Here is a 16,716-nt window from a genome sequence, read left to right on the forward strand (position 1 = left end):
GCTCCTGGCCCAATGAAGCTACAGGCTTTTCCTCTCTCAAACAGCTGCTGGCTGCTGAGGCTGTCAAGCCCATGGTTGACAAGTAAAAAGACACAGTTCCAATGTTACCAAACCACATGTCAGGCCATTCATTCATGTCCATTGAAAGTCCCAAGGTCAGCATAGCATGGCAGGCTGCTGAGCAACCACATGGTTACATGCAGGGTTCAAATGTGCCATAAGCTGGAGAGCCTTCCCAAAGCTGTTTCTTATATACGGGAAGCAGACCACATACCCAAAGCAGCTACTCAGTTGCTCCAATAGATTCCACCATGGAGTTAATTACCAGTCTCATCATGGGGAATACTACATCCAGCTGCCCAGCCACTCAATCAGGCCTAGCCAAGCTGACACACAAACTTAACTACCACAAGAATAAACATTCAAAAAATTTAAATAAAAAAATATGAAAAATAAATGAATTTGGGTATCAAATCCTATTTATATAGATAGCTGTAAATGAGGATTTATAAATCCTGGTACTATTAGTATTTTGTACGATACTTCTTTCTCGTAGGGCGCTTTCATGTGCATTGTAGGATATTTAACAGTATTTCCGGCCTCTAACCATTAGATGCCTGTAGAATACCTCTTCACTCCTCAGTTATGACAATAAGGTCTCCAGTTGAGAATTAACTATTAAAAGAGTTCTGGTGGTGTACTGCCTAAGACATCTGACTGCTAACCAGAGAGGGCTTGGTTGTTCAAACCCACCAGCCACTCTGTGGAAGGACGACAGGGCAATCTACTTCTGTAAAGATTTACTACCTCAGAAACCCAAAGGAGTTAGTTGTGAGTCAGAATCCACTAGATGGCAGTGAGTTCAGTTTTCTCGTAGAATCTCTAGAAGCCACATTGTTATTATCACAAAACTCAAATTTATTAGCTTTAGGTAACAAATAACATTATAATCATAGGCAATACATTTGGAAATATCTAGCATATTCTCTCGTTAGACAATGAATGGGAAATCATACAAACATTCACCAGTTTTTAACTATACTTTTTCAAAAGCCATGCTATATATAGGGTTGCTATGCATCAGGATCGACACCACTGCACACAACAACATATTAGATTCTACGCCATGAAAAGGCAGGCTAAAAAGAATAAAGCACAAATATTATCATGTTAGACAAGGGAGTAAAATCACATCACAGAAAATATTTACTAGTATCCTACTGTGAAAAGGAATTTTTTCAGGGTTGATTTTAAAGGCTGATATTTACATCTTTGCAGGCTCAAAAATTTAAGTTTGGCAATAATTTTATTACATACGTCTTCATGTTGCCTATTAACCTATGTATCCAATGATGAATTTATCTATGTATATAAACACATATACATAAATCTCTCTCTCTAAATCTCAGATTATTCCTCAAAATATTTATTTAATTACTAACTCACAGTTGCTTTTCCTTAGGACAAATTCTGATAATATCTGGGCTATCATAAAGTTTATATAGTTTAAGATATACCAAGGGGGGGGGGAACACTACCATCAAGTGAATTCTGACTCATTGTTACCCTATATAGGACAGAGTAGAAGTGCTTCATATGCTTTCCAAGGTTGTAAATCTTTATGGAAGTGAACTGCCACATCTTTCTCCCTCAGAGCAGCTAGTGTGTTCAAACCACTGACCTTTTTGGTAAGCAGATGAGAGCTTTAATTGCTCCGTCACCAGGGCTTACATAAGATATACAGATTCTGATAAATCTATTCACTACAATGCAACAACAGTAAACCGAAAAAACCATCCCAACTTTTACCTTGTGACTGCAATTAGCTAACAAACCTACAAGCAAAAGCACTATTGCCATTGAGTTGATTACAACACACAGCAACCCTATAGGATAGAGTAGAACTGTTCCACAGGGTTTCCAAGGCTGTACGTATTTTCAGTAGTAGACTGCCTCATTTTCTTTCGCTGAATGGCTGATAGTTTCAAACTACTGACCTTTTGGTTAGCAGCTGAGTGCTTTTAACCACTGTGCCAACAGAGCACCTTCTAGTACTTAAAGCATATTATTATTTTCTGGGTTGGGTACTTATGGAAACTCATAATAGAACAAACAGCAGTTCTAACTGTTGAATGTGAAACAAGTTTGCTTTATAAATCTACAGTCAAAGCACACACACACAAAAAAGAACAAATAGCAGTTCTAATCAGAAGACTAAGAATCTTATAAATGGAAAAGGACATTGTTAAAATGATCAGAAATGAATAATAAATATTTCTGGTGATTAGGAGTACACATTTCACATGGCAAACCAATCCACTATTAGGCAGCTCTGCTATAAAGTTTTCTTTATATATCAGGGTGAAATTGGTTTCCCTTTAACTGCTAGTTCCTGAGCCAAGTTCTGCCCCTGCCCCTAAACTAACTTTAACATTACAAATGTATTCACAGAATGAAGGCCTAGCTTTTCTAAATGCAAGAACATTTTTAATTAAAAGTAAAAAGAAGTCACTTTAATAAACCAAAAACTGTAAAGGCTATCTAGCTACCAAAACACCAATGACCTCATACTTTATAACTAAGGTTCAAACCACAGTTTCTCTGAAAGTCCAGCTATCACTTCTGAAGCTGATAATGAAATTTTCATACCCAGTAACCTATAGCAACTGGAATATTACCAGTATTTGGCATTACATACATTTATAAAGTGAAAAACCAGCAAATGGCTGTTCAGTATTACGTGCTACCTAATCTTGTTTGCCAGTATTTATATGATAGGAAAGAGATTCTGATGAAAAAATTCTACTCTCATGAAAAAATAACTATACATTATAACCATTAAAAATGAAATATCCAATCATTTACGAGAGAACTGTCAACTTTCTTTCAATCTGTAAGGAAAAAGCACCAAGTTTCAGTCAACCAAAGTTTAAGAACATTAAAACATAAATTGAAGTTTTCATACAATTAATTTATGACCAAACTTATTCAGGACTTAAAAAAGTCAAAATAAAGTGGGTTTAATGTCCTTTGCTTTCAAGGCTGGCATGAGCTTACCCGATTCTCATCATAAATAATTTGGACAATACTGCGATGTTTCTGTTCCACTGGAGGAGGGGACACAGGCTTCTCGGGCTCAGGAGGTTTAGCTGCTTCTTCTTCGAGCTGTTGCTAAGAGACCCAGAAGGCAAGAGTCAGGCAAGCACCACGTGTCACCTCCACAAATAATTAACTGCCACAGATAACACAAGTCACTGAGAAATGTCTTTCTGATTCCACAAGGTAACCATTTAATCTAATAGGATCTAATGGACCAGGGGCTTTAAGAAAACCAATTAGACTTACTTTCACTAGTAACTAAAGAATGCAAATTTATCTATCTCTCTCTCTCTATAGATAGATAGATAGATAGATAGGGTCCCTTTGTGACTAAGCAGAACTGCTCAGGGTTTCCTAGGCTATACTCTTTATAGGAGTAGATCACCACATCTTTTCTCTCACAGAGCTGATGGAGGGAGTTCAAATTGCCAACCTTTCATTCAGTAGCACAGTGTTTAACCAATGCACCAGCAGTGCTCATATTGTTGCTGTTCTTAGGTGCCACCAAGTCAGTTCCAATTCATAGTGACCAGAACACAAAACAGAACAAATCACTGTTCAATCTTGCAGTAACTCACAATCTTTGCTATGTCTGAGCACACTGGTGCTGCCACTATGACAGTACATCTCGTTGAGGGTCTTCCTCTTTTTTCCTGACTCTCTACCAAGCATGATGTCTATCTCCATGATTGGTCCCTCCTGATAACATATCCAAAGCATGAGCAACCAAGTCTTGTTATCCTTGCTGCTAAAGAGCATTCTGGTTGTATTTTCTCAAGGCAGATTTGTTCATTCTCCTAGAAGTCCATGGTATATTCAATATTCTTCATCAATATGTAATTCAAAGACATCAACTCTTATGTTTTCCTTATTCATTATACAGCTTTCATATGAATATGAGCTAACTGAAAATAGCATGGCTTGGGTCAGGTACAACATTCATATCAAAGTGACAACTTTTTTTTTTTATTTTTTTTTTTTAATTTTTTTAGGATTTGGGTGAAGATTTACAGAGTAAATTCACTTTTCATACAGCAGTTCACATATACTTTGTCTCATGTCATTGACCAAAATTTACAATGCAGCAGCTCCCCTCCCACTTCTTCCACATAGTTACCTCCTCCCAGTGTCCATCCCTTCATACTCTTCTGCACCCTGAGCTATCTCCCTGTGCATAAGCAGCCCTTCCTTCTCCCATGATTGTTCTCTCCAGGGCGTGTGTCTACTTGAGGTAAATGTTTAACTCACATGCCTATACTTTGTTTGGCTGGAAACCACAGTTGTGGGTTCAATTCCAGACCTGAAGGGCAGCTAGGGGCCATAGTCTCAGTGGTTACACCAGGCTCCATTGGACCAGCAAACCTGGTCCCCACCTTCTTCTTTTTTTTTTGTTGCCTCCAAATGATTTTGAGTTTTGTACCACATTGTTCTCCCTCTTTATGCAGGATCTCCTACATCCCTTCCAAGTGGATGGCAGTGGTAGCTGGGCACCATCTAGTTCTTCTGGTCTCATAGTTGTATAGGTTGCAGATCGGATGGTGTACCAGTCGCTAGGACTGATTGTTTCCATTAATTTTGGTTTTCTTCTTTCTTCTTGACAAGGAGAGACCCATTGTTGCATCTAGATGGCAGCTTCCTAGCTTTTAAGGTCCCAGTCGCTACTCGCCAAAGTAGTAGGGGGAACAATGTTTTGTATAGTATGTTATGCCAATTGAGCTTGATGTCCCCTGCGACTATGGTCCCAAGCCCGCAGGATCAACTACTCGGTCCCTCTGGGTAGCTGGCTGTGACCAAGTAATGACCATAACCTTGCCCCTTGTCAGCTCTACTATACACCTGGGAATTCTGATCATTCACATGAACTTATAGGCCCATTGTCTGCCAACCCTGTATATGATCTTGGATACACTCTCCATTTAGACATACCTAATTGTTTAGCTTGTTCACCCATCTATCTGTCCCTATACCCATGTTTGCTTTCACTGACAACTCAGTACTGTATATGCAAAGGGGTTCATAGTTGTTGTCTGTACTGCCCATGTAACTCTCTCTGTCTTTCTCATCCTCAATGCTGCCATATTGGTCACTCACATTTGGTACATTGCCCTTCTCTTCACCCAAATCAATATTTATCTCTATCTATCTAACAGCATTCCCTCCACTTCCCTCCCACCCCTGGTAACCAACAAAGAAAATGTCCTCCAATATATAAACCTTTCCTTAACTTTTACAATACCGGACTAATACAATATTTGTCAAAGTGACAACTTTTATTTTTTAACACTTTAAAGGAGTCTTTTATAGCCCAGTGCAATATATTGTTTTATTTCTTAACTGATTTCATGGGTGTTGATTATGGATCCAAGTAAAATGGTATCTTTGACAACTTCAACCTTTTCTCTGTTTATCATGATGTTGCTTACTGGTCCATTTGTGAGGATTTTTGTTTTATGTTAAGGTATAATGAATACTGAAGGCCACAGTCTTTTATCTTCATCAGTAAGTACTTAAAGTCTTCTTCACTTTCAGCAAGCAAGATTATGCCATCTGCATGTATCAGGTTGTTAATAAGTCTTCTTCCAATCCTGATGCTGTGTTCTTCTTCATATCATCCAACCTCTCAGATTATTTGCTCAACATAGTCTCTTCAACAAACTGTGCTCACAAAGCTGGATCTCCACACGCAAAAGAATGAAGTTGAACCCATACGCCACAGTATACATGAAAATTAACTCAAAATGGACTAAATGTGAGAATTAAAACTGTGAAATCCTTAGAAGAAAAACCAAAAATCAAACTCACTGCTGTCGAGTTGGATTCAACTCATAGCAACCCGTCCTTTGTATTTCCAAAGTGGTATCTCTACAGAAGTGGATTGCCCAACCTTCCTTCCAAGGAGGGGATGGTAGGTTTGAACCACCAGCCTTCTGGTTAGCAGTCAAATGCCTTAGGCACTACATTACCTTGTTTGTTTTTAAAACATTCTATTTTTGGTGAACATTTATACAACAAATTAGGTTCCCATTTGATAATTTGTTCAGTAACATTAGTTGCATTTATTAGAATATGTCAACACTGCCTTTGTGTTCTGCTTGCTTCATTTCTAGTAGTCTAGTTTCCTCGCCCTCTTATCTTTTATATTTGCTTCTGAGTAAGTATTGGCCTTTTGGTTTCATAAAACAAGAACAAAACATCCAACTCATTGCCACTGAGCCATTTCCTACTCATAGTGACTGTATAGGGCAGAGCAGAACTGCCCTATGGGGTCCAAGGCTGCAATCTTTATGGAAGCAAATTGCCACATCTATCTCCCACAGAGCAGCTGGTGGGTTTCAACCCCCCACCTTTTGGTTAGCAGCCAAGTGCATTAACCACCACATAACCAGGGCTCCTAAGATGGTCTCATACAGGTGGTTAAGTAGAGCACAGAGTTGACAAGTAATATCCTTTATTTTGTCTGCTATTTCACTAAAAGGTAATCTCAAGGGACAGGCACAGTTTGAGGTTTAAAGAGTAGCTCAGGGCAAAAATTTCAGGGAGTTATCTGTTCTCTACTATTCCAGTCTGTCTGGTTTTGTTTGTTTTTATTAAAGAATTTCAGTTCTGCTACCCATTTTTCTCCTATTCTTCTGGGACCATCTATTATGATCAGTCAGTGGTAGTAGCTGGGCACTATCTGGTTCTTCTGGTCTCAGGGCAGATGTGGTCATGACCCATGTAGACTTGTTTCTTCTCTGAGCTTTTGGTTACCTTCTTACTCTTTTGTTATTGGCAAGCAGAAAACAGTAGTTATATCCAAATGGCTTCTACCATGCTTTTAAGACCTCAGATATTCAATTAACTAGGATGCAGAACATGATTTCTTTTGGTGAAGTATGGTATGCCAATTAACTGAGCTGTTCCATGAGACCATGGTCCTAAGCTTCCAAACCCAGAAAATCAATCTTGGAAGGCATTTGGTTATGTCTGAGGAGTATTCATATTTGTGTCTTCAATGAATATATGTGCCTGCATCGACATGTTTGAATATACACGGACTTACAGCTACTTCTAAGGTACTCTGCTGTCACTATGGTAAAGCAAATGGGCTGCTAACCAAAAAGTCAGTGGTTTGAAACCACCAGCTGCTCTGCAGGAGAAAGACAAGGTAGTCTGCTTCCGTGAAGATTTACAGCACTAGAATCCTTATGGGGGTCTCCATGAGTCAGAATCAACTCAAAGGCAGTCGATGTGGCTTTTGGTGTTGTACAGATATTTCTAAAGGAATATGGTTGTGCAGTGGTTAAAGCACTGGGCTGCTAACCAAAAGGCAAGTGGTTCAAATCTACCAGCTACTTCCTGGGAGAAAGATGAAGCACCCTGCTTACATTTAGATTTTCAGCCTTAAAAAACCTATGGAGCAGTTCTACCCTGTCCTATAAGGTTGTATGAGTCAGAATCAACTTGATGGCAATAGGCGTGGTGGTTCTGTTTTGTTTGTTTGTTTTTAACAGATACTTCTATCTATTCTTTCCTATGTATACACTTGTACCTACCAACATACCTATATGTCATACCCATCCAATGTGCTGGAACACTTGTCTTTATGTTGCTTGTGCTAAGGTCATTACATCCACATTCAGTACCATTTTTCCAATCACCAAAAATAAAAAAATCTCTATGACCTAAAGCGTACTTTTTTCCATCCCCTCCTCTCCCTGGTAAACACCAATGGCCAATGATCTCTCTCTCTGTATCTATTAATTGTCAAGACTTTGTTTTTGATAAATAGATTCTAAGATATGATACCAAAAGCACAAGCAACAAACAAAGAAATAGATAAAAATTACCTCGTCAAAATTTAAAACTTTAGTGCATCAAAGGACTTTACCAACAAAGACACAAGTTGCAGAATAGGAACAAGTATTTTGGAAACATATATCTGATAAAGGATTAATATCTAGAATATATGAAAGGAAAAGAAAAAACTCTTTTAACTCAAAAAACAAAAAGAATGCAATGAAAAAATGGGCAAAAGAGCTGAATAAACTTCTTCAACAAAGATTAAAGGCTGATAACAAAACAAACCCACCACCATTAAGTCTATTCTGACTCAGTTATCCCCATTAGGTTTCCAAGGTAGTAAATCTTTATGGAAGTAGATTGAGCCATTTCTCTTCAAAAGAGCTGGTGGTCGGTTTGAACCACCAACCTTCTAGTTAGCAGTCAAATGTCTTAGGCACTGCACCACTAGAGTTCCTAAAAAGGCTGATAGGTATGAAAAGATCATACTCAACATCATTAGCCTTAGGGAAATGCAATTCTAAACCACAATGAGATACCACTTCACACCCACTAGAATGGCTATCTCAAAACACGAAAAATAACAAGTGTCGAAAAAGATGTGGAAAAACATCCATTTCTGGTAGGAATATAAAATAATTCATCCACTGTGGAAAATAGTCTGGAGAACTCAAAAAGGTAAACACTGAACAATTATACAACACAGCAAATCCACTCCCAGGTATAAACCTAGAACACTTGCAAACAGGGACTAGAATAGATACTTATGTACACCAGTGTTAATTACAATATACACAAGATGGAAACAACCCAAGTTTCCATCAAAAGATGAATGGATAAGCAAAATGCGGTATATACAAAAAATAGAATATTATCATTCATAAAAAGAAATGAAGTATTGATATATGTTATAGATAACAAAATTTGCTATCTATAATCTTGTTGTTGTTGTTATGTGCCACTGAGTCGTCTTTGACTCATAGCGACCCCTCCTTGGGTTTTCACTGCAGTATCAGACAATACCACAGTGGAAATGAATGGATGAAACTAAGGAATCTAAAAGTAGGAAAAAAAAGTTATGAGTTGTATAAGGCACGACTTCCTTTACATAAAGTTTTAAAATATGGAAAATTAAACATGATATTAATTAGGAAGACAATTTATGCATTCTTAGAATACTTAAGCAATAAAAACACTTACTTGCTTCTTTTTCAGTTTAAGGATCTGTTGCTCTACTTTTGCAATTTCTCGATCTACACGGTCCATACTCTGTATTAACTCTTCCTTTGAAAGTTTGGAAGGTGAAGCATTTTGATCATCTCCACATGGTTGCCCAGGGAGTGGAGAGGATGGAGCTTCATGTTTGCCTCCAAACGCAGGATCCTTGAGAAAAGAAAATCAAGAACAACAATTTATTCTTCACTAATAATCAATGTTAGAATCAAGATTCTCTTAAATTAAAAAGTGAATTTTAAATCATAGTAAAAACATGTGCTATTTCTCTATATGTTGGTATTGTATTGTCAAGCTGATTCCAAGTTATAGCAACCCTACAGAACAGAACAGAACTGCCCCATAGGGTTTCAAGGCTGTAATCTTTATAGGAGCAGATTGTCAGGTCTTTTGCTCCCATGGAGCAACTGGTGCATTTACAGCACCTATTTGGCTAAGACACTTGCCTGCTAACCAGACGGCTGGCGGTTCAAACCCACCAGCCACTCCTCGGAAGGAAGGTTGGGCAATCCTACTTCCGTAGTGATACTGCCTCGGAAACCCAAGGAGGGGTCACTATGAGTCGGGGCCGACTCGACGGCACATAACATTTTTCAGTTAGCATCCAAGAGTTTAACCACTGTGGTAGCAGAGCTCCTTTATTTCTCTGTAAGGGCCTCCACAAATTTCTCTAGATGGCAGTACTTTAATAACAATTTTCATAGGTACATACACAAAGGTCATTGGTATTTATATCACTGTTATAGTTTGTTCACATCATTCATTATTTTGAGATGCTAAAAGATAAACAGTGAGGCAGCTAGGTGTCTGACCAATCTTTTCTGTAACAACACTGAGACTGGAGAGAATCTCTGGAGAAATGTAGTATAACCATGGCAAAAGACAATACCAATTTCTCAGCCATTTCCTTCTAATGATACTTCAAAAAGTCTGAACATATAAGCTGGGAAACAGTATTGTTCCAGGTAAAACTTGGTATATACTGACCTTAATATCCACCAAGTAACCAAGAGTTCTTGATAAGTGTTTGAGCTTTCCAAGGACAAAAACTGAGGTATATACGTAAGAGAAGTATCTTGAGCAGCTTTTGTTGTTCCTCTATCGGGGCCTACCTTCAGTAAAGAGCAACTAAGTCTTCTGTTTTATTGACTATACAAAAGCATTCGATTGTGTGGATCATAACAAATTATGGATTTAATATTGAGAAGAATAGAAATTCCAGAACACTTGATTGTGCTCATCAGGAACCTGTACATAGACCAGGAAGCTGTGGTTCAAACAGAACAAGGGGATACTGCATGGTTTAAAATCAGGAAGAGAGTGTGCCAGGGTCATATCCTTTCACCATATTTATTCAATCTATATGCTAAACAAATAATCTGAGAAGCTGGACTATATAATGAAGAACGTGGCATCAGGATTGGAGAAGACTCATTAACAACCTGTGATATGCAGATGACACAACTTTGCTTGCTGAAAGTGAAAATGACTTGAAGCACTTACTGACAAAGATTAAAGACTTCAGTCTGCAGTATGGATTACATCTCAACATAAAGAAAATGAAAATCCTCACAACTAGACCAATAAGCAGCATTGTGATAAATGGGGAAAAGAATGAAGTAGTTAAAGATCTCATACTACTTGGTTCCACAATCAACACCCATGGAAGCAGCAGACAAGACATCACACAACATATTGCACTGGGAAAATGTGCTGCAAAAGACCTCTTTAAAGTGCTAAAGAGCAAAGATGTCTCCTTGAAGACTAAGGTGTAACTAACCTAAGCTATGGTATTTTCAATACCTCATATGCATGTGAGAGCTGGACAATGAATAAGAAAGACCGAAGAATTGATGATATTGAGTTGTGGTGTTGGCAAAGAATGCTGAAAGTACCATGGACTGCCAAAAGAATAAACAAATCTGTCCTGGAAGAAGTGCTGCCAGAATGCTCCTTGGAAGCAAGAATGGCCTACTAGAGAATATCATGCTTGGTAAAGTGGAGAGTCAACAAAAGAGTGAAAGGCCCTTAACGAGATGGATTGACACAGTGGCTGCAACGATGGACTCAGGTATAGCAAGGATTGTAAGGCTGGCACAAGACCAGACAGTGTTTCATTCTGTTTTACATAGGGTCGCTCGGACTCAGAGAACTCGACAGCACCTAACAACAAGAAGTCTGTCCACACTACAGCACATACATCTCTTTATGACAAATATAATATCCCATTCTACCTCTACATCAATAGAGAATTGCTGCAAGTTCTTCCCCACACAACCAAAGAGCCCCCAACACACACACAGACCTATTAATGTTCAGCTGAGGTGAAGATATAAACAATACTATAAAACAGATGAGTTTTAAATTAAAGTACTAGTTTACTTTAAGCTAGAATGATAATTCATAGAATTACAGATCCCTAAAATATAATGAAGAAGAATAATAATAATTAAGTAAAAATTAGTAGTTCTGAACCAAGAGCGTATATAAGAGATACCCACATAGATTTCAGCTAGCACACCTATACTACTATATCGTGCATTAAATATAATAGGACTTGTGGGAAAACAAACTCACTCACTGCCATCAAGTTAATTCTGACTCATAGTGACCCCCGCTGGGTTTCCAAGGTTGTTAATCTTTACAGAAACAGACCACCCTATCTTTCTTCCACAGAGTGGCTGGTGGGTTGAAACCACTGACCTTCTGATTAACAGCCAAATGCCTTAACCACTACACACCAGAGCCCCCTCTGGGAAAACTAGAATTGTGATATTACTTAAAACCTTTGCAACTTTGTAAGCAGAACATTAACAAAAACTGTGACAATCCTACTAAAATGGTAAAATTTCTAGTATCACGTGCACTCAACATACAGTTAATCTGTGGCAGCCTTAAACCTATTAATTCACACTTATTTCTTTAAGTGGTAACTCCTTGAAGTCATTTGTTTCCTATATAAAAACAGTATGCTTCATCAAAATAAAAAGTTAAAAATCAGATTCGGGTCATACCCTTCTTTTATCAATCTTTAAAAACAAAAGTACAGGGAAAATGTCTTTGAAATTTCTTCTTAACACTCACAGCTTCATTAGTTGAACATTGTGAAAAGCATAGTAGTTCTTGAATTCATTAAACGAGCTGCTACTTGCACTAAATGAAGACACTTTCTACAGAATTTTCAAATTTTAAGGTCTTTATATGCTGCTAAGGTTCTTCCTTTAATTATGAGACAACTGGCTCATAATTTGAATATTAACATGCAGGGAAAAATTGTTTAAGAACCACCCAGACATCCATGCTTTAATATCATTTCCCTACCATGAGCACACGAACTAATCTACGTTAATGAAAGTAGTAAAAAAGTATAACAGACTATATGCTGATTCAGTAGGTTTGAAAACACTCCCCAAGTGATGTTGATGCATGCCCTAAGAATTATTATCATAAATCAGTATTTTCATTGACTTCTTTCTTGTTAAACATTTAACAAAAAAAAAAAAAAATTAAAAATAAGCAGCAGCAGCTGAGTCCCTACCAGGAATACCATGGTGAACAAAACAGGTATGATCCACGCCTTCATGGAGCTTACAACTGTGTGTTGGAACATCCAATAGCTATTTTAGTGAAAAAGTTAAATTTCTACCACACATCTTACAACAAAATAAAAGCTAAGTAATAGCAAATATTTATATGGAGCTTATTTAAAAAAAAACAAAAAGCTTCAAACCAAAATTAAAGTAGGTATTCACTGTTGGGCAGACAGAAATGGTTTAAAAAAACAATTTAAAATAATACAAATAAAAGAGAAAGAAAGAGAAACAGAGAGAGAAAGATTTATGAACTTAAATAAAACCTGCAATCTTCTATTTACCAAAAATAGCAATAAAAAATTAAAAGGCAAGGGATGAAACGGGAAAAACCATTTACAAAACATAAACTCAAACAACTCAATATAAAATCAAAAACATTCTAAAAAAAATTAAAAACATACTAACAAAAAAAATTAGCAACAGATATGAAAAGAAAATTTTACAAAGTTCAGGAAAGATTAATGACTAGTAAAAATTAAAAAAAATAATAAAGGTAAACTTTATCAATAAAGCAAACAAGTTCAAGTTAGAAACAATCATTTATCAAACTGACAAAGGTTATTTTAAAACCAGTAAGTAGTTGGGGTCAGCAAGGGTGAAATGGAACTGGGCACACTTCTACACTGCTGTCAGGAATATAAATTGGTCTACTCTTTGTGGAGGGCAATCTGGGACCATCAAAACCGTTTAAAATATGCCAACATTGTTCTGTAAATAGATTAATAGAAATTTACCTTAAGGAAATAAGTATGTACACATAAAATCAGCCTAAAGAATATACATTACAACACCGTTCATAATAATGAATAAACAGGGAAACTAAATACGTGACAATTACATAATTTTATATCTACATATTGAATATTAAATGAGCATTACAAATAGAGTTGTATAGTTACACACAAAGGAGCTCTGTGGTAGCTTACTTAATGCCTAAGGCACTTGACTGCTAACCCAAAGGCTGGCGGTTCAAACCCACCAGCCACTCCTCCGAAGGAAGGTTGGGCAATCTACTTCCATAATGATACTGCCTCGGAAACACAAGGAGGGGTTGCTATGAGTCGGGTCCAACTCGACGGCACATAACAACAGTTACACACACAAAAAAAAAACCTCACGATATATTTAAGCAAAAATAAAAGACAGCATGCATACAGTGAGCACATTAAAATGCACACACAAGAGGAAGAATAAACATCAAAATGTTAAATGATGTTTTGTAAGTAGTAACAGTATAGGTAATTTTTTCCTTCAAGCTTATCTAATTCTTCTATAAACAATAAGTTGAGCTTAACAACACTAACCACGCACATGTTAATTCTTTTCAAATCTCTACTGCTACCAAAAAAGTGATTTCAAATGGTTTACTCCTTAGGGAATAAAAAAGCAGGACTAGGGATCAAGAGTCCTGGGTTTTTATTCTAACTCAGAAGGCAGCAGCTAGGTCACTAAATTCTGCTTAACATCTGTTTTCTCACTATAGAATAGAAATAGGTTGCATTACAGTTCCAACACAAAGTGCCCCAGTGGTATAACTGTTAAGCAGTCAGCTGCAAAACAAAACATTAAGGCTCAAACCCACCCAGCAGCTCTGCAGGAGGAAGGCCTGATGATCTGCTTCTATAAAGATGACAGCCAGGAAAAACCTATAGGGCACTTCTACTGTCACAAAGAGGTCACTATAAGTCTGAATCGAATCAATGGTGCAACCACCCAATAATGGTTCCAGCAATATAATATTTTAATGAATGAGCTTTTAAGATCACTTTTTTATAAAAACTTTTATGGCTATAATTAACTGCCAACCAGAAGGCTGGTGGTTCAAATCCACTAGCCACTCCTTGGAAGGAAGGTTGGGCATTCTACTTCCTTAGTGATAGATACCACCTCAGAAACCCAATGAAAGGTCACTATGAGTCGAAATCTACTCTACAGCAGTGAATTTGGTTTCTGTTTTTGTTTTATAATTCCATCTGTGCTCATTTATTCAGTCTTGGAAGACGATCTTTACTTGTTATTTATTTCTTCCTTGTTATAAAATTTACCATATATTTCACATGGTAAAGTAGGTCTCAAAACTCCCAGAAGCTTAGCTGATTTCTGAGGTACCACAAATACATTTTCCCTACCCAACTTGTTATTCTGAAAAATGTCAAATTTACAGAAAAGTTGAGAGAAGATTATAATGGTAATTCATTTGTCCTTCCTTTATATTTACCAACTGTTAACCTCTTCCTCCATTTGCTTTCTCCACAAATACACTGTTTTGTTCAGATGAACTATTTAAAACAAGCTGCAGACTTATTCACTACATTTTAATGATTTTTCAATGCAAAAAACTTTACTTCCCATAACACTAACTCTGAAAATGTGTGGTTCATAATTTATCTGATATAAGGACTACAGCCATAAAGATAAATAAACTTCATTGGAAAATATTTGATAACTTTTATAAAATTTTGATAGCATTTTATACTTTGGTATGCTCAAAAAAGAAGTAAGTAAAATCGAGACAGGACACTGGAAAAAATATTAACATAATGTAGTAAAAGAGTTAACATTTAACTGTTTAAAAAGTTTCTACAAATTAATTTATTCCTCTTTAACAAATTTTTTAAACAGTAAGTACCAAGTACTTATAAATTTGCTAATTTAATAATAACCAATATAGTTGTTGTTGTTGTTGTGGTGTGCGGTCGAGTCAAACCTGACTCATAGTGACCCCTCCTTGGGTTTCCGAGGCAGTATCACTACAGAAGTAGGATTGCCCAACCTTCCTTCCGAGGAGTGGCTGGTGGGTTTGAACCGCCAGCCGTCTGGTTAGCGGGCAAGTGTCTTAGCCACTATGCTACCATAGACATATAAAAACACAAACAGTAACAAAACAAAGGCATAAGATACAAACAGAAATTCCACAATGAAAGGCAAATGACAACCAACCCACACAGGAAAAAAAACTTCAATCTTAATATACTTTCATAAGTTCTTGACACATTGTTTGAAATGTCACTAAATATAGCTAAATATTAAAAGTAGTTACCTGCAAGTTCTACAACAATAGGTAAAATTTTTCTCAAGTATTTTCCAAGTTTTCTATAAAAAGTATGTACTATTTACCCCTAGCTGCCCTTCAGGTCTGGAATTGAACCCACACCTGTGGCTTCCAGCCAAACAAAAGACAGGCATTTGAGTTGAACATGTACCTGAGGTAGATACCCCCCTTGGAGAGAACAATCATGGGAGAAAGAAGGGCTGTTTATGCACAGGGAGACAGTTCAGGGGCCAGGAGTACATGGAGGGATGGACACAGAGAAGAGGTAACTACCGGGAGGAAATGAGACGGGAGCTGTTGCATTGGGATAAAATGTAGTCAATGTCATTAAACAATGTGTGTGAGAACTGCTGTATGGAAAGTAAATTTTCTCTGTAAACATTCACCCAAATCACAATAAAAAAAAATTAAAAGTCTGTATTATTTCCATAAAATAGGGACCAAATTTGTTATTAAAAAAAACATACCCACTGCCATCGAGTCATTTCTGACACACAGCAACCCCTTTTGGGTCTCCGAAGCGCTATCTCTATGGAAGTAGATTGGCCGATCTTCCTTCGCAGAGAGGCTGGTGGGTTTGAACCATCAACCTTCCAGTTAGCAGTCAAATATTTTAGGCACTATGCCACCAAAGCTCCATAAAAAGCCTTACCAAAAAAGGTGTTTTCTCTGATATAACTAGTTAATAAATTGCTATTGAATTTAAACGGATTATTTAAACTTTAAGAAAACTGGGGTATCATGCACCTCTGACTACACTGTGTTGTTGTTAAGTGCCGTCGACTCGTTTGTGACTCATAGCGACCCCATGAACAGCAGAACGAAACACTGCCTGATCCCACGCCATCCCCACAATCCCTGCTATACTGGAGCCCATCATCGCAGCCACCGAGTCAATCCATCTCGTTGAAGGCCTCCCCCTCTGTCGTCGACCCTCCACCCTACCAAGCATGACAT

General features: G+C 37.4%; 1 protein-coding gene across 1 annotated transcript in view; it reads right to left on the reverse strand.

Moving 5' to 3' along the window:
* NCOR1 (nuclear receptor corepressor 1) overlaps nucleotides 1-16,716 on the reverse strand; it is a 308,055-nt gene that overhangs the window by 238,590 nt on the left and 52,749 nt on the right. Inside the window, exons 4-5 of the mRNA XM_042781622.1 lie at nucleotides 9,082-9,264; nucleotides 3,058-3,171 (exon numbers count right to left, since the gene is read on the reverse strand). Of these exons, the coding sequence (XP_042637556.1) occupies nucleotides 3,058-3,171; nucleotides 9,082-9,264 (297 nt within the window). The remainder of the gene's footprint in view (nucleotides 1-3,057; nucleotides 3,172-9,081; nucleotides 9,265-16,716) is intronic.

This window comes from Orycteropus afer, unplaced genomic scaffold (genome assembly GCF_000298275.1).
Source record: "Orycteropus afer afer isolate SDZICR_OR568_19922 unplaced genomic scaffold, OryAfe1.0 scaffold00139, whole genome shotgun sequence".
In the NCBI taxonomy this organism is placed as follows: domain Eukaryota; kingdom Metazoa; phylum Chordata; class Mammalia; order Tubulidentata; family Orycteropodidae; genus Orycteropus; species Orycteropus afer.